The 22874-nt window shown below is 33.7% G+C and overlaps 1 protein-coding gene across 2 annotated transcripts in view; it reads left to right on the top strand.

Annotated features, from left to right (window-relative positions):
• The window catches only part of LOC149793764 (uncharacterized), a 228587-nt gene that overhangs the window by 18489 nt on the left and 187224 nt on the right, over positions 1 to 22874 (top strand). For both annotated transcript variants that reach the window (XM_089967751.1, XM_089967750.1), the window contains exons 4-7: positions 2499 to 2543; positions 8858 to 8941; positions 13280 to 13473; positions 20607 to 20692. In XM_089967751.1, the coding sequence (XP_089823877.1) occupies positions 2499 to 2543; positions 8858 to 8941; positions 13280 to 13473; positions 20607 to 20692 (409 nt within the window). The remainder of the gene's footprint in view (positions 1 to 2498; positions 2544 to 8857; positions 8942 to 13279; positions 13474 to 20606; positions 20693 to 22874) is intronic.

The raw sequence follows: 22874 nt of genomic DNA, 5'->3' as shown, positions 1-22874 counted from the left end.
TAGAGGTTTTACCAACTAACCTTTCTTTGGACATTATGTTTTCCAGATTGTCTGAACACTCCATAGCTGCCAAGCTCAATGCAAAATAGGTGTGAAATCTTATCTCTGTAAGGGCCTGTACTAATTGTATATCTCCCACACCATGTTTCTCAGCTATACTGTTTTGCAGTGTGCCTATAGATAATTCTTCTGAATGTTTATTATCATGTTCCATCTTTAGGATCTGGTCAGTTAAAGGTTTGCCATCCAACTTTATTGGCCATGCCTGCCAATTATGTGTTAAATATTTTTGAGGTTGAAAGTCTGCTCCTAGTCAGTTAATAATACATATTTTAAACAGTATAGTGAATTCTGCAGTATAGTGCCTTTAAAGAAACAAATAATTATTTTATAAATATCATTATTTTGAGAAGAAGCCAGTGAATTATGGAACAATAATGAAAATGCTATAAACCAGCAGCAATTCCAGCACATTGAATAATTAGGTATACCAAAAATTTCTTTTTTGCCACAACTTATTATATCTCCATTGATTCTTTTAATATTTCACAACTATATGGCTGCCATTTTACTTGTCAGGAAAAAATATCCAGCAAGAATCATTAGAAATTCTGAGTCTTTGAAAACCCCTTAATTTATTAGAGTGAGTGAGTTGAGGGTTTGCGTGTGGGTGGTTGGTTAGTGGGCAAGCGAGCGAGTTAGTGAGTGAAAATGTATTCATCCAACTCATGGTATAACAGTTGATTTCCTTTCATCAACTTATTTTGGTAATGGTTTTGTTCTTATGCATATTAATTCAGTTCTTTCAACATTGATTGAAAATTCTTTGTAAAGTTACTGAGTCAGATTTTTGTTTGAAAGACCACAGTCTTTAAATATTCCTTTCCTGATATGCCCAGAGACCATTGTACATAAATTTTCTTTTCCTGATATTCCAAAAGTCCATTAAAAAGTCCCTAAATATTCCTTTCTTGATATGCCCAAAAGCCATAGTACAAAATTATTCTTTTCCTGATATTCCAAAAGACCATAGTACATAAATATTCCTTTCCTGATATGCCCAAAGGCCATTGTACATAATGTTTCTTTACCTGATATTCCAAAAGACCATGAGTCCGTTAATATTTCTTTCCTTATATGCTGCAAAACAATCATGATTTAAAATGCTGTCCTTGAGAAATCAGTCAACCATGACTAGTAAAAAGAAAACTAAACTTGGGGAAAAAATATAGAAGTCACATCAGATTAGAGGCAGTTCTGTTATGGTACACTTAAACTTCTGCTGCTTATTTGTTTGTCGAAATAAATATTTTCATAGATAGGAATCATTTTCTGTTATTGCTTTGCAATGCATTAGTTGATGTCCTGTTGAAGAGCTATAGCTGTTGTCTTCCTTTCCATATGTTGATTGCCATCCTTGGGTCAAACTCGCTTATGGAAATCATAATATGAAAAGTACTTCTTAGTTTTGCTTTTATCAATTTCTGAAACAGATATATACACTCACACTCAACACTTGAAATTGGTAATACATGTCAGCAATAATGATTGGTTTGCATGAGCTTTGTCATGTACAGAGAAGACCTATGATATTGTTTGGGTAATTTATAATGAATCCTTTCGCATTTGTAAAAACAATGTATTTAATCATTGCTAACTCATTCTAAACAGTAAATATTGGCTTAGTGTCAGTGCCATTTATTTTCTGCCATGTCCAGTACATTGTCCAGAAAAGTGGCCAGTTCAGAGAGAGAGACAGAGACAGAGACAGAGAGAGACAGAGAGAGATGCATCAAACTTCTTGAGCTTTGGAAAGAAGTCCATTGCATTGATTAGAAGAATTCAGTCTGTTGCATACTTTTGAAGTAAAATTCATTGTATTTGTCACTTTTGCACATTGTCTTTAGAAATTTGGATAAGTCATAACATGGAACCTCTGTCAAGTATCAGATGTGTCATGCATTTGTGTATACCTAGCCAAGTTGAAGTCATTTTTTTATATGTATCGCTTATCATCAGTATCCTGGATGACTTTGATTATGAGCAAGAAAGTTTACTTTAATAATGCCTTTATCTTTAGAAAGACTTTTTGTCAGGATATATATGTAAAATCAACATAATGTGAAGTTTGAGAGAAAGTTTACATAGCATGTGCTCTTTCACAAATTTATAAGCCTGCTGAGTGAAAGGGTCATTGTTAACATATGTAAGCCAGGTAAGTGATATCAGGCATACATGTGCTCATGTTTTATTTGGATCAAGCTCATACAGGTGATTTGCTGTCACTCCTCAATATTAATAAGAGCAAACCAAAGGAAGAGCAGACTGGTCTAAATTTTCATTTATGTATCACTGGTGTTAAAAGGGTAACATAAGTTCTAGAAAACAGCACAATCAAATTTAGGTTCTTAGCGCAAGTTAAAATATTTTGGTGGTTTTACAACACCAGTACAAGTGTACATAATTATGTAGTTGATGTTGTATGTTTTCTATTTCAGAAAGAACTTGAAAGCATTTTGACAGATACAGTGAAAAAGAAAAAGGTTTGTGACAGTCTTGCATGAGAATCTAATTTGAGACATGAATAATTATGCATCATGAATTTTATGAATATATGAATATATGATAAGACATACACAATTATGAGAAATTATATGGAAATTTTATGGTGCAGTTGTTTGCTATTTAAATAGATCTCTTTGATCCTGCTCTGCACAGAGCTTCTGACTTCTCTATATTTTTAAATCTTTTAAGCACACGGTACCAGAGTACTAATGAGCATGCCATGTACATGTACATATTCCGTATTTTATTTCTGACATTCTTATGTTTAAAAACGTTTTTGCATAAATTATATAATTGAGAATTCTTTGAACTCTAGCCATATGAAGTATATAGTATGAAATCCGTAATTATTTTCTAGTCCAAGGTTGAATATGCAAACAGAATTTTAGAGTGCAGCATGAAATTTCTTGTATTGGTAATTTTGCCTTAAAGGGAGACATTGCACTCCAAATGACATGAGACTACTAGTGGCCAAAGTTGTGCAGGCTCAGCTGCCATGTTGTATCCATGAGAAAGGCACTAACTTAGCTCCCATTTCCTTTGTATAATATAGCCAATAATGTGTTAAAAGTGATGCTAAACAAATTAACAAGTCATCCAGCCATTGTCTTAAAAAATGTTCTTGAGATTTTTTAAAAAGTTTGACTTGAGAAGAAGCTATTTGGAGAGATCAAACTCTGATGGATTTTTGTTCTCCATTTTTCAGAATGTATGCTTGGAGATTATGTGATGAATAGACACTTGACTTTGAACTTTCTGTATCCATATTAACTGTTGTACCTGTACGAAAACTTACGCCCTGACTTTAACCAGATTCCAGGTGGAATTTTAAAGCGGATTTCACTTATAGCCTAGATTCCGCTTATTATAAATTTTAGGTGGGTTCAGGACGGATTCAGGGTGGAATACAGCCCGAAATATGCAAATTAGTCTGTCTATTACTAGGCGGAATTTGTTTATTCCGTCTACTAGGCAGAATCTGTTTATTCTGCTTATTTAGCCTAGATTCCCCTTATTATCACTTTTAGGCAGATTCAGGGTGGAATATAGCTCAAAATATGCAAATTACTGTTACAAGGTGGAATCTTTACTGCTGCCTAATTAGATGGAAATACCTGCCTAAACCATAAAAAATATACTTCAGATTTCTATTAAACTGCCTAATGATTTTAAGACATTATAGGGAATCAATGATAATATTCACAGTAATATTTAAAATGGATCATAAATTTTATTTTGACAGACATTATCAAATAAGATTTGGGTTTTTCTTGTCCTAAGGGGCAATGCCATTTTCTTTTTTGCATACAAAATCTAATCCAACATGGCATCACTTAAATATTTTTCATTTCACTTTAAAGTTTGGTGAGATTTCACGCATATTTTGACCAAAACTTTCCTTGAAATTATGTTGAGGTCTCACTCAGAGATCTTGGAAATATTTGTGAGGTTTCACAAAAAAATTGACTAAAACTTTTGCAAGATTTCACTAAAATTTTGATCATTATATAGTATTTTACTGAAGTTTTTGTTTGTGTTTCAGACATTTCAGCAGGTTTCAAATAAATAATGGATATGAATTAAACAGGACTTTATTAACCAAGGTGATATTTAAGTGTGCATGAAAACAATTATACTGATGTTGTAATTATATGACATCCAAGGCAAGAGAAATGGGAGTTAACAATAATAATAATAATAATAATAATAATAATGACTTTATTTAGAGAAGGTAATTCAATTAGTTACAGAACTAATCTACCGTGAGGCCTCCTATCTGTGATGTACTACATATACAGTATATACAACATGATATGAAGTATCTGACACTAAATAATTAAGTGGTTTTAAAAATTAAAGTATCAAGCCAGGAGCATATGCACAGGCATCTGTGAACACATAAACATATATAAAATATAAAATATTAATCTGCATTGAAAAATTCAGCCGTGAAAATAATGCAGAATTACAGAAAAGCATCCATTTGAGACAATTTGATTATGAGAAGAAGAAAAGCTAGGAGCCTGCCTTATGTCACTTGTACTGTAGACTGGATTTTTGATTGCACAAACTATGATGCTGTTGTGGTCTCTTGAATTAGTCCTTGTTCCATAAGCAACCATGACAAACGTTTATCATGATATAATTACTCTTATTTTACACTGAATTCCAACACACCAAGAATATTTTGATAATATACACAATAATGCCTCACGAGATTGAAAGTAGATTCTACTTTTCAGCCAAGACAATTCCGCAAAGATATGACTATCTTTGATAGACATGGATATCTGGCAACAATTCCCACCAGTGATCTACACGTTGTCCCTGAAGTTAATCTGTCTGGAGTTGTATTATACTTCGAAATCATCCTGATTCCTTATTCAGTTCCTTGTCCTATTTAAGCATGTTAGCCGCTACTGTAAAGTTCTTTATGGCACAAAAAGCAAAATGCTAGTCCTGGCATTCAGTTTTCATACAGATTGACCAATTATGTTCCCATCAAATTTGCGTTCAGGGTATTCTCATTGCCGCACATTTTTCAAATGGTTATTCAATCTCTCGTCCCGCTTGAAAATTCGAATCGCCATGTTTAGCAAACATGCTCTTTCCCATCAGTTTCTGTTACGCGACGATTCATTGGACAATTCAAAATTTTGACCAATCAGAAAGCTTTATACAATGATCCTCTGTTAAACAATAAATGTAACAAATACTTATTTGAAAGCTCATTGTGGAATGGGACCAGATAGAGCATTATTTAAAAAAACGTTTCAGAGATGATATTAACAAATGGGTCCATATCGAGGAAATTCAGGTCAGGAGAAAAGCGAAATTATGTTTTAAAACGGAAAACAAGATGAAAACTTGTTTGAGGGCAGTTAAATCCAATTGAAGTTAAGCAAAAATACAACAACAACAACAAATTTGAAAAAGAAATTTAACAAGGAAAGCTATGGAAAGAAGTTATAAATTGTGCCCAAAATAAACAATAAAGTTACAGCTATCAGAAACAGGAAATATAAATGCTGCTGAAAATCATTCAAATTGTACAAGAAACAATAAATGTTATTATATCTTATTGATATTTTTATTGTCAGTGATATTACAATCACAATATCACTATATTTTCAGTCATTTAACTTTACAGACACACAAAAGCCACAGTCCTAATTATGCCTTATTTAACTGATGTAAATGACTAAGTTTTTCATTCCGCCTAGATGTTGGTTAGAAAAAAAACTAAGTCCAGATTCCTCCTTTCATATAATAGATGCCACTGACTAAGTTCCTAATTCCACCTAGATGGTGGGTGGAAATTCAACCAAGTCCAAAATTATGCCTAAAGATGTATTTATAGCAGGAATTTGACAAAAGTCCATCTTAGAGTTAGACGGACTCTAGATGGATCCATCTTTGACTTCTCAAATTTTCCATGTCCGCCTTTGTATTAACCAGATTTTTAACATTTTAGGCAGATTCCGCCTGGAGTCTGCTTAAGTTCCAGGTGGAATCCACCTAATTATTTCATACAGGTATCCTCCATCATGTCTCTGAGCCTTCCCAGAAGTAGTATTTTATAGGTGAAGTCATCTGGCAAAGGTTATGTGGGCAGTTAAAATATACAAGTAATACTAGCAGATTGGTCCCATTAGTTGGTCTATCAAACCATATGTCAGAAATGTGGGCTCCTTAGTGTGTATCTATGTATGTAGATAGGTATGTATGTGTGTGTGTGTATGCATGCTTGCCTATAAGTCAAGACCAGCTGCAAACTGCACAGACCCAGATCTGCCATCACATGATGGGAACTGAATACCTTTTCCAAGGAAGATCTGTTTCTGTGCAGTTTGTTAAAAGTATTCAGAAGAGCAGGTGCACTATACTATCGCAGATCAGGATCTTTGTTGTTTGCAATTTGCCTTGACTTATAAATGAGTATATACAGTATGTATTGGGTTTAATGGCATAACAGAGGAATAGTGGTTATATAGTGCTGAGAAACGCTATGGTCGCAGAAAGGATAAAGGCAACATCCATGTCAAAATGTTCAGGAAGACAAAATTTTCTAACCAATCTTTATATGCACTAGAAGACTATATAAAATATGTTGCAAAAACTTATCGAAAACATAAAACGAAGAAAATGGCAAAATCTTTACAATGCAAAGGGAATTTATAAAGTTCCAATAATAGACCTTCTCATTTGGAGCCTCCATTATTATGTTGCCATCTACAGGAAGGTGTATCAGCTTTGTTATACTTCCCTAATCCCACAGAGGGATTCCAAATGATAACTTGACTGGGAATTTAAGGATTTTGACCAAACATGATGTGGAGCTTGAGAATGATAAGACTTTCAGTATTTATTTTTCTTATCATTATTTAGAAGTGTTATGGATCCTGATTGCTTAACTTCCTAACATTCATTTTTAAAATCTTTACCATGGATTGTTGGATTTTAAAAAAAATTGCATATGCAGCTTGATAAAAAAAAAATTATTGATAAAAACTGGAAAGAGTTTGATTTTCCTTGTTCCACAACATCATTTCCATGAGTTATTTCCCCTGATGGTCTTCCTTCCAGATGGGGGCTTTTCACATCAGAACGTAACCAAGTTTGGTTGGATTTCAAAGATAGAACTTTGCTTACTTTTGACTAAATTCAGCCCTATTTCAGATTTTAATGATATTTTTTGGAATGTATCTTCTATATCAGTACTGCTTTTTTTCCACAAGGTTATTAGTGTTTACCGTGTATTTTGATGCAAAATGGTGATAACATCTTTTTGTGGAAACCACATGCATAAACATTTCTTATACAAGTTTTTTGTTTCATTTTGTATTAATGCGTATACGTAACATGATGGAGTTCATATTCCCTGTTTCATTATGTACTGTTCTGAACCAACTGAGCATCTTAAATGAAATAATGATGAATCATGCTGACAAAATGGGAACTGAATACCTTTGCCAAGGTTACACTGATAGGATCAGCACGCTGGGCTGGTGTTGGCAGTTATCGAACCCAGGACATACCCATTGCAGATATTACCTTAGTACAAGCTAAAGTATCCAGTGCAGTTTGGTATGGAACTTTATATTGATTGGGGATTGATTAAATTTATTCCAACATTCCACAATGTCATTGCCTAATCTACTTGTTTTTGGTTCTACCAAATATTGTTGGATTTCTACTCAATTTGGCATATAGCTTTTATTGAATTATGTTTCCAGTCTTCTGGGACATCATTTACAGAAATTATGCTTCCTGACCTAATGTATCCGAAGCTTAGATGTACCAGAACTTTACCAATTGATTTCAATCAAATTTGTCATGTTAATATATATCATTAAGTTCTGAAAAGTGTATTTGTATAATTGTCAGCATTCAACAACATCATTTACAGGAATTATGCCCCCTGCTTGTCTTTCTGACTTTAGTGAGTTCAGTATTATTTTACAAGGAATTGTTGAATGTCAATTAAATTTGGCATTCAGCTTTGTTTTCATGAAACTTTGAATGAGATAGATTTCAAGTGGTCTGCAACATCATTTTGAGGAGTTATGGCCTCTGATTTACCATTTACCTAACTTAGATTAGCTTTGCTTTACCAAGAGTTGTTTTTCAAAAACATCATTGCTTAGAGTTATGGCCCTTGATTGTATATCCTCCTGACATGGTTTTCTGAAGAATTCAATTGATTTCTGCAGCATTGCTTAAACAGGAATTGTTTTTCAACCAAACCTTTAGCAGGCAATTTAAAACTGTTATGACTTTGAATGAGTTTGATTTTTATTATTGCACAATATCATTGCTTAGAGTTATGACCCTTGAGAGTTATGACCCTTGATTATATATCCTCCTGACATGGCTTTCTGTAGAATTCAGTACCAAGTATTGTTAGATTTCAGCCAGATTTAGCATGCAGCTATATATTGATGAGACAATGAATTGGTTTGATTTGAATCGTTCCTCAACCTTATTTAGAATAGTTCTGGCCCTAGATTGATAATGAAGTGCCTTATAACAGGAACTGTTATAATGAAGGGTCTCATAACAGGAACTGTACAATAATGAATGGTCTTATAACAGAAACTGTTATAATAAAGAGCCTTATAACAGGAAGTGTGTTATTATGAAAGGCCTTATAACAGAAACTGTGTTATGATGAAGGGTCTCATAACAGGAAATGTGTTATAATGAAGGACCTTATAACAGGAATTGCATTATAATGAGGGGTTTAAAGTGAGAGAATGCTGTATAGTTTAGCCATACTCTCTTTTTGCAGTATCAACAGCAGGTGACCGTGTTCATCGTGGGCTTCCAAAATGTCTCTAGTCAGAAGATGCAACTTCTTCAGCAAGTAAATCAGGTGAGTCCATGCATTCTGCTAGGGTCTTGAAAATGTTCTGGATTGATTTCAATTCTGGATTCCCATGTCTGGAATGATGAAATTCTGGATTCAAATTTTTTTAATGCTCTGGAATACTGGGTTGATGTGTCTTCACTGATCTGGAAAGTCTAATTAATCACTTCTGATTATCACTGCTATCATGTGTTTCAACTTGCTCTTGCTGAGTGAGTTTCAAGTCAGCTTGTATTTATGTGTTCCTTCTAACAAACATAATGCAGTGTATCCCTTAAGGGTACAAGACTGAGAGTAACAAATCCCATTTGTGTCAGGACTAGAAGTCTAAGTGAGTAAAATTTTTAAAAAATTGGTAATTATTTGGGGGTCTCTGAGACACAAACGAGATTAAAGTGAAACATTGATAAAGGGATGAATTTGAAACAGATTTAAAAAGAAGTTCAAAGATGAAATATGGTTTATGTTTTTATTGTTGTTGTCTTGTCATTGTCAACTCTTTAAAATATTTTTTTATTAACCATGCCATAGATTTACTTAAATTCGTGATTTTCACAATGGCCAGAGAGTCTGGTAGACATCCATATTTTCCACTTTCCAGTGTATGAAGAACCCAAGTGCAACCAAATTGTCCCAAGACTATATGACTGATATGCAGAACATGGTCTGCAGCAATCATTCAGAATAAATTCCTAATGAAAACCATTAATCTTGATCTACAAAGACATTAACAAGTATGGCTGTATACTGTCACTGTTGAACTCGGCTTCAACATGAAAATGTGATTGTAACAGTGCCTTAGCTGATAGGTGATGATCCTTTAAGATATTAGGATGATTTTAATGACCATTAAACTCTCCTGGGGTCGGTTAATACCATAAACAAAGACTATTTTCACATTTGACTTTGTACTTTAAAATTGAGAGCCACCAAGTTTTCTATTTGGCCGCAACTAAATTTAGCCTGTACAGTCTAAAATGAGGCTATCCTGTGTCTCCATTGAAGGTATTTTACAAGTTACAAAAAATAGTAGTTTTCAACTTTTAGGCCAAACAAATATTTCCTATTGCACTGTTTTTAAATTAAGGTAGGTAAAGATTAGTACATATAATCCACTTCAAATACTGAAATAAACCAGCTCAATTTGAGCCAAAAATCAGTTTTGAGATTTTGTTTTATTTTTTAAAAAACTCATTGGTGAAGAAAGTGTTAGGATGGGCAGTGAAAAACGGACGGACAGCCAACCAGAAACATTTTTTTTTTAGGCCTTATTCTTCATTGCAAAAATTTCAGTTAACCCTTTACCTCATAGAGCATAGTGACAAAGTGCAGCTCGCTATACATAGAACACAGGTTACCTAGTCGACCGCATACGCATAGCTTGCCTGTGAACTATTAAGCAATGTAGTGTATGTTACGTTTAACAGCAATTTTAACCATTTTACATTTTTGGTACACATCTAATACATGTGGAACAATTTAAGAGTAAAGTCCGATTGTTATAGCTGTGTAATTATTTATCACGGAAGAATTTGTTATGTGCTTTAAAATCTGGAGAGAATTCGTTCACTGTCATGTCAGTGAGGCCGTGTGACCAACCGTAGAGCTGCCATTTCTCATACTCGAAATTTACAAGTTTTTCATCTGTGTCTACATCACTAAGTCACCTAAATTTGATAATTTATAAAAACTAATTGCAGCCTATATCAATATCAGAGCCTTTACCTAGGTTATTGAATCTTTCATAGTTGTGATTCTAATCATGAAAACTTCGTAAGTACTGAATGAAATCCGCGACCGCCATTTCGGAGAGTGGAGATTACGACCCAGTTACTTTAAATAGCAGATATCGACCAGTACATAAACAGTGACCATGTGATCTGACGTAATTGTCATTCACAGAAATGAATGTAGTATCTAATAAGGGGTTTTCCCCGAAGGTGGCGCTACGAAAACCGGCTTAAGATGGCCGTTGTTTACAGCAGACGTAAAAAGGCGCTTCTATGGGACTTTTGTAGAAGCGTCAAAAGTCGCTTCGATGCGACTTTTGTAGAGGCGTCCAAAGACGGTTGTATGAGGTAAAGGGTTAATAGAGGTACCAGTAACCTGTTTTATCTGCAATGAGGAAATTAGTTTCACTAATTAACTGCTCCGTGAAATTTGTCTTCAGCCCAGTTTTCGTTGTAAAAAAAGAAATTTATCAGCATTGTTAGATTGAAGGTGACTACCATTTTGTCGATGTACTAAAGATTCTTTCAGCAGCAATAGACATGTACTAAATGGATAGAAACTTTCTTGACAAAATGGATGAAGCCATTGTTGGGTATAGCAAGGGTTTATCAAATTTATATAATTCTAAGAATGCACCACTGAAATCAGTGATGGATACCTCTTGACTTGTGTATCTGTTCAGCTTTGCACACTTGGCAATTGGTTTTGCCTTCACCTTACCATGACAACATCTTATCCCACAGATTCTTGTATGCTGCACAGGATAGTTGTTAGCAAGCAAAGGGCAAGTGAAAAATAGGTGGCATTCCTTAATTTTACATCAGATAGGTGACATGCTTATGCCACACATTTTGGCCATGAAATTGGTTATGTTCAAGGAATAAAGCTGTTTTGTAAATTTCTGCTCTTAGAATAATTTTTGTATTGGTTTATTGGTAAAATTTATGAAAGAAAACACAATTTTAGCTTGAGTTTTCAAAATTTCAACTTGGAACTCACTTGTCAGGTAAAATAATAAAGTTGAATCCAAGTAACACTGCTGCAAAGTAAGCTCATGTTCAAAATAAAATAAATACAGAAACTTATTGGAAAACATGTACAGTTCTTGGCTTTTGATTACTTGAAAGTTTTTATATAAATAAAAACGTGAGTAGATAATTATCTTTTATCATTGTCAAATCTGTTGCTAGCTTATTATAATTGGAAAACTTCTGGACATGACTATGTGGAACTTCATAACTCTCTCGTTAGCTGTTAAGATGCTGGCAGAATAACACAGGATTCCTTCTTTAAAAAAGTACACAATAAAATTGTGCCTTTGTAAAAAAAAATATTCTTTGGGTAGATTTACCTTCACAATCAGCTTCGATTTTTCCATTGACTAGTGTTTTAATATGGCTTGAAATTTGTAGTAAACCTTTTATATTGGGGAATATACTGTCGATCCTCCCATAGAAGTCATATCTTTTCAACAATAATCTCTCATATCCATCCATCATATTATCTTACAAAAGAAATTTTCTTTTTAAATATACTATATCTCAAATGCATGCAGCCGCCTTCATTTGGTACCTTTTTTCTCATCACACAGCAGTGTTTTCATCTAGATTTTCAGTTGCACATTTCCACCTCACTTGTGATTAATCACGCCTTTCAGATTGCATGGGGCTTGTGAACAATAGACGTGCTTTGAATATGATGAAACCGTCCCATTGAATAATATTAAGAAAGGTCAGTTCAGCCATATGGGAGCTTGACTTGTGGATCATGTGCCATAATTAAGCATCACTAGATGACATTTTGCAGTTAAACAGTGAGACATTTCGTTGATTATCTAGTTTTGGGTAGTGCAGTAATTTGATGTTTGTTGCATAAGATGTAAGTTCTAATGCATACGGTGTAGTGCCTTTATCATAATACATGACTGTTGCTACTGTGCCAGTAATGAAGATGTAATATAAATAAATGTAAGTTTAGTCTTTATTTTTATTCACTTAAAGTTAATTATCTATCACATGCATATTTGTCAAAACATACCTAATATAAATTATGTCCCCCCATGCCTCCTTAAGAATCTATGCTTATGAATATGTATCATCTCTTGATCTAACTGCTCTGGTGGCCTCACGGTTAGAGCATATGCCTCAGATGTGGGAGGTCATGGGTTTGAACCCCAGACAAGTCATACCAGTGACTTATAAAAATGGTACTAACTACTGCCTCGCTAAGTGCTGAGCATTAAGAGTTCAGTGTAAGGAGTGATTGGCCTGGTGTCAGGATAATGTCGCTGGGTGGAACTTCGTTCGGGACTTTTTGTCAAAATGATTTTTGGTAAAATTACCTTGATTTCTTGTTTGCATCAGTAGAAATATCTTTGGGGCATGATTTTAACAGGGTACATGCTGCAGCTTCACTGAAAGATTCAGCTAAATATTGGGCTTTAGCCACATTTAAAGTTTGGGTAAATTTCTTGAAAGGAATGGTCATTCCATCCATAAAATTCTTAAGTCTTCTAAAAACTATTAATTATTCCTAGTGAGTTAGGAACCAAAGATCCAAGGAGATTTTAAATTTTTAAAAAATTTCCATTTTCCTCTTTCTAAATAATTTCAGTTTTTCATTGAGAACTCCAAACCAGAAACAGATGAAGTTTTTCCACCCACCCCAGACGTCGATATGGAGGATGTAACAAAAAAGATTGAGGAGTCTCTACTCACTGCCGAAAGCCTTGCCAAGCGCCTCGGAGAACTGAATCAAGAAATTATCAACTATCTAGTCAATTATGCCAACACAAAGGCCAGCAATAAGTAAGTACTTATCTATACAGTACCTGTATATTGGATATACTGTAAAATTATAAATATTTTGGGGGGATTTAATTTATTCCCCATGGGTAATGAATATCGGTGAGGCAATAAAAAGACCAACACAATTATTTTTTTCTGACCCTAGCACTTTTTCCTCTGATGGTTTTTAAAAATAATCCCAAAATAATTTATTTTTACATCTAATTGAGGAACTTTTATATATATACAGTGTGACCCCACTATAGCGCGTTCCATTATAAAGTGAATTCGGATATAACACTATAACACGGTTGTGGCGTGGCTCCCGAAATTTCAAATACATGTGTTTTTCTTGTGCACCAAAAAAAATTCTTAAAAAGGACAAACAAAACGTAAAAGTTTGTTATCATTTTGGGGGAGAGATCGTGTATGAATAATACAAGACGATTGTGGCTTGGCTCCTGAAATTTTATATGTATTTTTCTCGTACATGAAAAAGTATTTTTTTCTTCTTAAAAGTAAGAAGAAGAAAAAACACATAAAAAGTGTATTTTATTTTACCACCCGCATTTATTACCCCACCCCACCCCCAATTTTGTTGGGGTTACATTTTCTTCAGCTAAGTGACCTGGTTGCTTATAACACAGTTTGGTATATAACAAGGTCGGGTTCTATGGCTTCCAACTACCATGTTATAGTGGGGTCACACTGTATGCATGTGTGTGTGTATGTATATATATATATATATATATATATATATATATATATATATATATATATATATATATATATATATATATACTAATCATTATGATATAAATATATTGTTAAAATAAACAGATTTAAACACTACCTACCTACCCTAAATTTGTTTTTGGTCTGGCATTTAATTCACCACAAGAATATTGTTTTTTATTTGTGTTACAGCAAATGTATGTGACCCACGACAGTTTGTGCCCATGAAATTGTCCTTCTGATCCCAGACCATGAAATGTTATTCAGAAAAATACAGTGGGACCCCACTATAACACGGTAGTTGGGAGCCATAGAATCCAACCGTGTTATGAACCGATCCGTGTTATAAGCAACCATATACAGTACCAACACGTTTGTGGATTTAATGGGGGGAGGGGGGGTAATAAAAGCGGGTGCGAAAATGCATGCTTCATTGGCACAATTACCATTTGAGATCAATGTATATTAAATGTGAAAAACATTTGCTGTGATAACAGAAATTGCATATATAATATATTACTTTATTCAGAGAACCATGCATTGTACATACACATGTATAGTTTATATATACATGTCTAATCCATAGCATGAATAGAGTACCAACACCATGTACTCACCAGCGAATCTCATAACATACATTGAATCCACAATACAAGTATTTCCATCGAAAATATCCACACACAGATGTAAAATATTCAGTAATTTTGTCATAGATCATTGTGACTGAATTCAATGGAAATTTTTTTTAAAAATTACATAATGGGTGTACGTAACGAATGATGAAACAGTACGTCCGAAGGTTAATTAACGGTGTCTGTATAAATTTCATGCCACTACATTTCTCATCCATCAATTATAATACATTATTATTGTTTGAAAAACTCAATGATTTTCAGCTGCTTTCTGCTACTGTCACGTTTTCTCTTGGTTGTTGTTGTTGTTGTTGTTGTAGGGTTTAACGCCATTTTTCAGCACACGATAGGCTATACATGGCGGCCAGTATTATTGGTGGAGGAAGAACCACCAACCCACGAGAAGCTACTGGCAAGCTTTCTCACATACCCACATTGGCTGAATCCGAGACTCGAACCCACATCACAGACAGAGGTGAGATGGCAGTGATCCGTAACGGAGAACGCTTTAGACCACTCAGCCACTCGGAGCCCCTGTTTGCTCTTGGCAAAGTCAATTATAGTTCTCAGCAGAAGAATTCGAACATAGTCGATATCCTGCGTCTCCATTCATCTCAAAGCACACTCTAATCCTTTGACTGCTTCTGTTGCTAATGGTGGACTATCCTCAGGTGTGGTGTCCTCGCTGTCATCATCAGAAGCTTCACCATCGTCAGCATCACATTTGGTGTTTTTGAACTTAGATTTTTAATAATTTCCGCATCCATAACATGGTCTGCAACTTTGCAGTCATTATCAAAATTGAGCCATTCATCAACACTTTCACGTGACTGCATCAGCTCCCCAAATGCCCTCTCAGCCTGGAGCACATCATTCTCAGAAAATCCATCAAATAAACTATTGTCATCATCACTGATGTTGCCTCTGTTTTCCTGTATAATAGTAAATGCTGCCCCAAGTCCATTCTCCCAGCAGTTCTCAATGCAGCTTAGCTTAATGGCATCCCAAGATTTGCCGCCGAGGTGTCTCCTGCTGGTCTTGCTTTTTTCCTCATCATTTCCTCACTTTCATGCATATCCACAATGATCTCTCTTAATTTTGTTTCTTCCATCCTCGAACTGTTGATTCATTCACACCTAAATCTTTAGATACCTGTGATTGTTTAACACCGGACTTAATCCTGTCCAATGCTTCAATCTTTTCTTTAACAGTAAAAGCTTTACATTTCCGTTTCCCATTTTCCATTCTAAATGTCCACTAATTAACACTTTTACTCCTATTGGTTTGAAAGACTACAGCAAGAATAATTGTCATTAAATGATGGGGGTATATTTGTAGGAAATGGACGACATTATTTACCAGTCAACAGATTGCATAAAACAAGACCGCCAATCCACACGCACATGTTGGCGGATTTTGTTTCCTTGATGTTTTATAAATCGTTGCCCCCTAATTTGAACAAGTTTAGCTCGGCAGTTGACTTTGATGATGAACAATGTACTTAAATTAATTGATTAATAAATTCTGGTGAGAATCTTTTATCAACCGCTGCATTGGTTGTTGCTTAGTTGTGTATGCAATTTAGAGAACATATGTCGGATATTATTAGAGCAGTGATTGTATATGGAATGCATTCAAGACAAACACAAAGTAGACATGATGGCTTCATTGCTCAAGGATCAGTAATAATAGTATTAACACTTATGAGCTGTCATTTACCAACAATAAACAAAGATCAAAGTTCTCAAAAGACCTTGCCACCTTGTATTTCCGATGTTTATTTTGGCACAAAACTATAAGAAATTGGTTAAATTGTTTAAATTTTAGGAGCCACACAACGATCATTTTATATTCAAATTTGTGTGATTTCCTCCCCAAAATGATAATAATTTTCTACATGTTCTTTTTCACACTTTTAAGAAGAGTATGAGAATAATACATGTATATGATATTTCAGCCACAGTCATCTTATATTCAAATTAAATGCAATCTCTTCTCGTAAAATGATAATAAAACTCGTTACGTATTTTATTTTTCATACCTATAATAATTTTTTGGTTTTTGAGAAAAATACCTGTAATAAAGTACCTGAAATTTCGGAAGCCATGCCACGACCGCATTATATCCGAATTCGCATTATAACGGGGTCCCACTGTATTTAAGATTTTACAGTATTTATTTAATTAAATTTAAAATTGAACACTGGTACAAATGGTAATTAGTTTTAATATTTTTATTCAGGTTTTCTGGCTGAAATCCATCTGGGATGCAATAATGAAATAACGAGAATATGACCTAGAACTTGGTCACAACACATTGTTTTATTTGAGAAATTGGTGATTTTGCTGGTTATTCCAGTGTTACATCAGAATGAAAAGGGGACAAAGTTACTGTAAAAAATTAATGATTATGACTTGGATGTATTAATAATGTGTAAGAATTGTCACCTTGATAACTTCAAAAGACACATATTAACATATTCACGTAGGAAATGCACTGGACTGCCGACAGTTTGGATCATCACTCAATGTGCCAGCTTTGCAGAGTCAGCTTGTTTTAATGATAATTTCAAGTTAACGTCATATCGACTGATCGGCTGGTGCAGATTTGGATCTGATATTGATGACAGATTTACTATGAAATGGAACTCAGATTTTATTTGACATTTAATTATTTAAATATATCTTATTACTTTTCAGCCTTTTGGGGTAAAAGTTTGTTTTTGTTTTAGATCTTTCATAAAATTAAAAATCTCATTTGCATGAATTTTTTTACGGTTCATCATGGTATAATTTGCTATATTTAGATGCATGTATGACTAATTATACGTTTGACTATTTTCCCCGCAGGATTTTACAGTATGTATTTTCTTGACCATTTTCTTTACCCTTTTTAACCTCATTATTGACGAGTTTATTTATAATCCTTTGATCATAATTAGGACAGCATTTTGATGTTTATTAAATTCTAATCAGTATATTAGATATATTACTTTATTTTTAGATATATTTCATACGTACACTTTAGAATCTGGAATCTTGCAATAATATATCTCCTCTCTGAAATTTATCTCCCTTGCCTTTCATTTTCTATGTAGGTAACTCTGACATGATCAGAATATTAGATGGTTAAAGTAAGAAGTCTGATCAACAAAATCCTTGTGCTACATGTACTTACAATTATGTTTAGAAAAAAACTCGCAAGGTTCTGGGTCTTTGTAGTAATGTAGAACATTATTTATTCTATGTCATTAATAAACTTCCTAGGTTCTGGGTCTTTGTAGAACATTATTTTTATCCTGTTTCTCATTATTCGTTATTGTCTGTCCTTTTTTATACTCAAAAAAAATGTATGCAGTAAATCCATAAAAATCATACTGTATATACTAGCATAAAAGCTGAATAATTTAGGAAGAAAATAAAAGCCTGGAAGAAGGGAGATCAGTGGGAAAGGTCTAAACTTGAACTTGGACTATATTGGTACACTGTAGATGACTGAATACGAGTTCACATGCCTAACTTGAACCTCCAGGACCTCCTGTACTGAAATCCCATGTGATGATGATCATTATTTCAGATGGAGTAGCAAACATAAGATTTTTAATATGACTGGACTCATGATTTGGCTTATGCACAGATCATGCACTTTTTAATGTTTTACCTGTTCAGTTTGGTGGGGATGGCATACATGTGAATGGGCATATATGTGAGTATATACAGTAATTAATTTGGGTCCCTCAATTTTGGTGCAGGGAACTTATTTCCTACAAAAAAATGTGAACATGAAGTATTTTTTAAAAAAATATTTCTGGTAATATTTTTACTTGTATTTAATGATTCACCTGAAGAAGGTAATAAAATGTGCATGAAAAATTAAAGATAGTATAGTATTATTGGTTTATATGGTTCAGTAATATTGGTTTATAATATAGATTATTATTGGTTTATCTCAGAGCAACATGTCTGTGCCCAGAATGGAGACTTGTATTGTCCAGAATCATTTATCTGAATTGGTTTCTTGCAGAATTTTTATTTCCCCCACCATTTCTATGGAGAGGGGAGAACAGTGTTATCAAGTACAATCCTGTTGCATGTGTCACATGATAGCTCTATTAGTAGAGCATTGGACTCATAATTGAAGGGTCGGTTAATATCCACCCAGAGTTATGACCCCTGTGTGACTATGAACTTTGCCCTTCAACTACATTACCTTTGTTTGTATGGACTTGTTTAGAGTTGATGTCTTGGAAAGCATTTTGAATAATAAAAATACATTGATGCAGGTTACTGTAACTCTATTTGCTTACATTAATCATTTTAGCTTCCATAATTCTAACAATGAATTTTTTAATTTTTTATGTAACATTGCATATTTTGCTCACTGATTATTAAATGCATGCTTGCATTTTGCATTAGTTTAAATTGTGTGCTTTGTTGGATAGTATCTAAAGAGAGCAGCAACCACTGACAACATTATAAATTTGATTTTTGTTTCATTTGAACATCATCCTTTTCTTTTCTTAAGGCCTCTTTACATAATACCATATCCTGCATGTTTGTTTCTTTTTTGTATTAAAATCATTTAAATTTGAATTATCCTTGATTTTTTTATGACATGTCATGTGATGAATATTAAGTATGTGTTTATACAGCAGCAATGTACTATTAGAACTTGTGCAATTTGTCTTATTTTTTATAAGCTATGTACTCGAGTTGACATGCTTAAATTTATTTTGCAGAACGTTTTATTACCATATATGCTCACTTATAAGTCGAGTCCAGCTGTAACCTGCACAGACCAAGATCTGCCATCAAATAATGCACCAGCAGATCTGGGTCTGTGCAGTTTATTAGGAGTAATCAGTAGAACAAACAACATAGACCCTAGTCTGCTGGCACATTGTGCTACAGAAAATTTTGATCTTTGTTGTTTGCAGTGTGACTTGACTTATAGGTGAGTATATATAGCATTCATTTCACAGACTGGTATTGTATTTTAATGATTTTCTTGTATTTGGTGAAAAGCCATACAGATATGAAAACAATAAGACAATTCTGGGATACAGGTTTCAGTAATGTGGTAAAATGCCACCTGACTTCAATAAACGCTAAGATATTTTATTTTCTTGAAAGCAAACTTTCCTGAAAAGTGTTTCAATCTTGTTGCATGTGATAAAAGTTGATAGAGAATTACTATTAGGCTTATAATAAAAAATTTCAAGAATCTTACTTTTCAGTATTATCACTGTGTTTCTTATCTACAATAGCAAAGCAGTTGTATCCCCTCCTGTGTCTAATTTAATTTCCTGCATATTTATGAAGAGCTCAAAACACACATTTCTCAACATTCAAAATGGATTCATTTTCATGTTTCATGGTAATGGAATAATGTTTGTGTAAAACTGAGCACACTACAGGTTTCTAGTGACCTTCGTAATTTGGTAGTCAATAAGGAATAACACAAAAAGATGAAACAGAAATGTAGGTAAAATTTAAATATTAGGATTAAATGTGTGAAAAATACTTAGAGCTTATAGTCTAAATACACTTAATAAACAATAATATAAAACAATTCTATATATTAACACTTTTTTGTTAGTCCTTTCATCCAGCTTTTATTGTCATGATAAAAAATGACCAATACCGTGTTTTGGTTTTCACAATCCCCATTATATCTTTCCTTTTTACATCCTTAAAATCATTTGTATTGACAGCTTATCATATGACACAGATTGTGCAGTTGAACACAAAATAAGTTATATTTGTAGATAATTAATTATTGTTACAGGGGGAAAAAGAGGCTGGAGAAAAGTTTACAGCAAGCCAAGGATGACATTGCATCACTGTCAGAAAAGCTTCTGGCCATGCAGACAGGTACAGACTAAAGCAGATGCATTTATAATTTATACATGCATACAGGTACTTGACTAAAACAGATGCATTTATAATATATACATGCATACAGGTACTTGACTAAAACAGATGCATTTATAATATATACATGCATGCAGGTACTTGACTAAAACAGATGCATTTATAATATATACCTGCAGACAGGTACAGACTAAAGCAGATGCATTTATAATTTATACATGCATACAGGTACTTGACTAAAACAGATGCATTTATAAGATATACCTGTAGACAGGTACAGACGAAAGCAGATGCATTTATAATATATACATGCATGCAGGTACTTGACTAAAACAGATGCATTTATAATATATACCTTCAGACAGGTACAGACTAAAGCAGATGCATTTATAATATATACATGCATACAGGTATTTGACTAAAACAGATGCATTTATAAGATATACATGCATGCAGGTACTTGACTAAAACAGATGCATTTATACTATATACATACATACAGGTACTTGACTAAAACAGATGCATTTATAATATATACATGCATACAGGTACTTGACTAAAACAGATGCATTTATAATATATACATGCATGCAGGTACTTGACTAAAACAGATGCATTTATAATATATACATGCATACAGGTATTTGACTAAAACAGATGCATTTATAATATATACATGCATACAGGTACTTGACTAAAACAGATGCATTTATAATATATACAGTGGAACCCCGCTATAACGCGATGATCGGGGTCCATAAAATCGGATCGCATTAAAAGCGGGGTCGCGTTAATGCGGGGTTTTACAATATTTAACTTTTTTTCCGAGAACATATACGTGTATACATGTACAATGATCAAAAGTCGGCTTATCATCAGATGAATATTAACTGGAATGCATTAATTAAGATATATTCAAAATAATCGATGGCTAATATATTTATAGGTTATTACTGTGCATTAAAAACATTTACTAATTTTTATTTGTTTGAACGATAATACAGATTGACCGATAATACCAGACTATCGCTATATCATGAAAAGTGTATCAACACCGTATGCTACCATGCCGTCGTGGCATGCAGTTCATCCATAATGGATGTAATTTCATTGAAAATCGTACAGATTTAAAATATTCAATAATTTTGTAATAGTCTGAATTCGTCGTGTAAAATATAGGATGAACAAAATATTGAAACCATTTACTTGCCGTCTGATATCGTACGGTCATTGCATGCAGCTATTCCCGGGTCTACATACGGTGTCTGTACAAATTTCATACCGCTAAAATTTTATCATATGCGACAACTGCAAGAATAATTAACAATCAACGCATGATTTCAGCGTGCAAATAACTTTTATTTCAGATTTTGTGAACATCAAAAGAAACATGTGAAAACTGCTAAATTAATCGTTGCGCAAAGTGCAAAGTCAGTTGATCTAGGGCATACAGTTTCTCTTTAGCAGAAAACGACTTGCGTTTTTGAACTTGCTTTTCCATAACAGTAAAATATTTTTTTATATAAGCAAACAACGTACACAGATAAAGCTCGATAACTAAGTAATGAAGGCCTGCAATGGTTACGAATCACTTTTTATATAAAACAAAATTAAGCTGAACGGATGTACAATTTCATACCCTTTTAATTTACAGATAATAAAGTGGATATTATTTACTTTCAACTGTTGTTTGATCACACCGCCAAGCACAGCATACATGTTGGCGGCTTTTGTCCTTTGATGTTTATTAAATTGTGCGACTCTTGTATCAACCACAGCTTTGTCTGCTGCTTGGCTGTGATTGCAGTTAAATAAGAAGCCCATGTCGTCTATTGTTTGAGCAACGACTGTATACAGAATTCATGGAAGACAATCACAAAGACGATTTACTGGCTTTACTCATGGATCCGTAATAAGTAACACTTCCGATAATGTTTACTTCGGCTTAACAATTCAAAAACCTAATGAAACCAGTTTTCTCTTCTAGAGTAGAATATGGAGCTTCACCACAACCTGTTCAAATTGATAAATTTCAGAAGCCAAGCGTTGTACACACTATTTCTCATACGTTATATATATCGTATTATTTTAGAATTCATACACGATCACTTCTCCAAAATCACTTAAAGAACCTGGATAAATTGTTAAGTTCCGATCGTTTATTATTAAAAGTCATACGCGA

This window comes from Sinohyriopsis cumingii, chromosome 8 (assembly GCF_028554795.1).
Source record: "Sinohyriopsis cumingii isolate HCF-2022 chromosome 8, ASM2855479v2, whole genome shotgun sequence".
Taxonomy (NCBI): Eukaryota; Metazoa; Mollusca; class Bivalvia; order Unionida; family Unionidae; genus Sinohyriopsis; species Sinohyriopsis cumingii.
The sequence above is the reverse complement of the archived record's forward strand: the minus strand, read 5'-3'. Positions and strand labels throughout refer to the sequence as shown.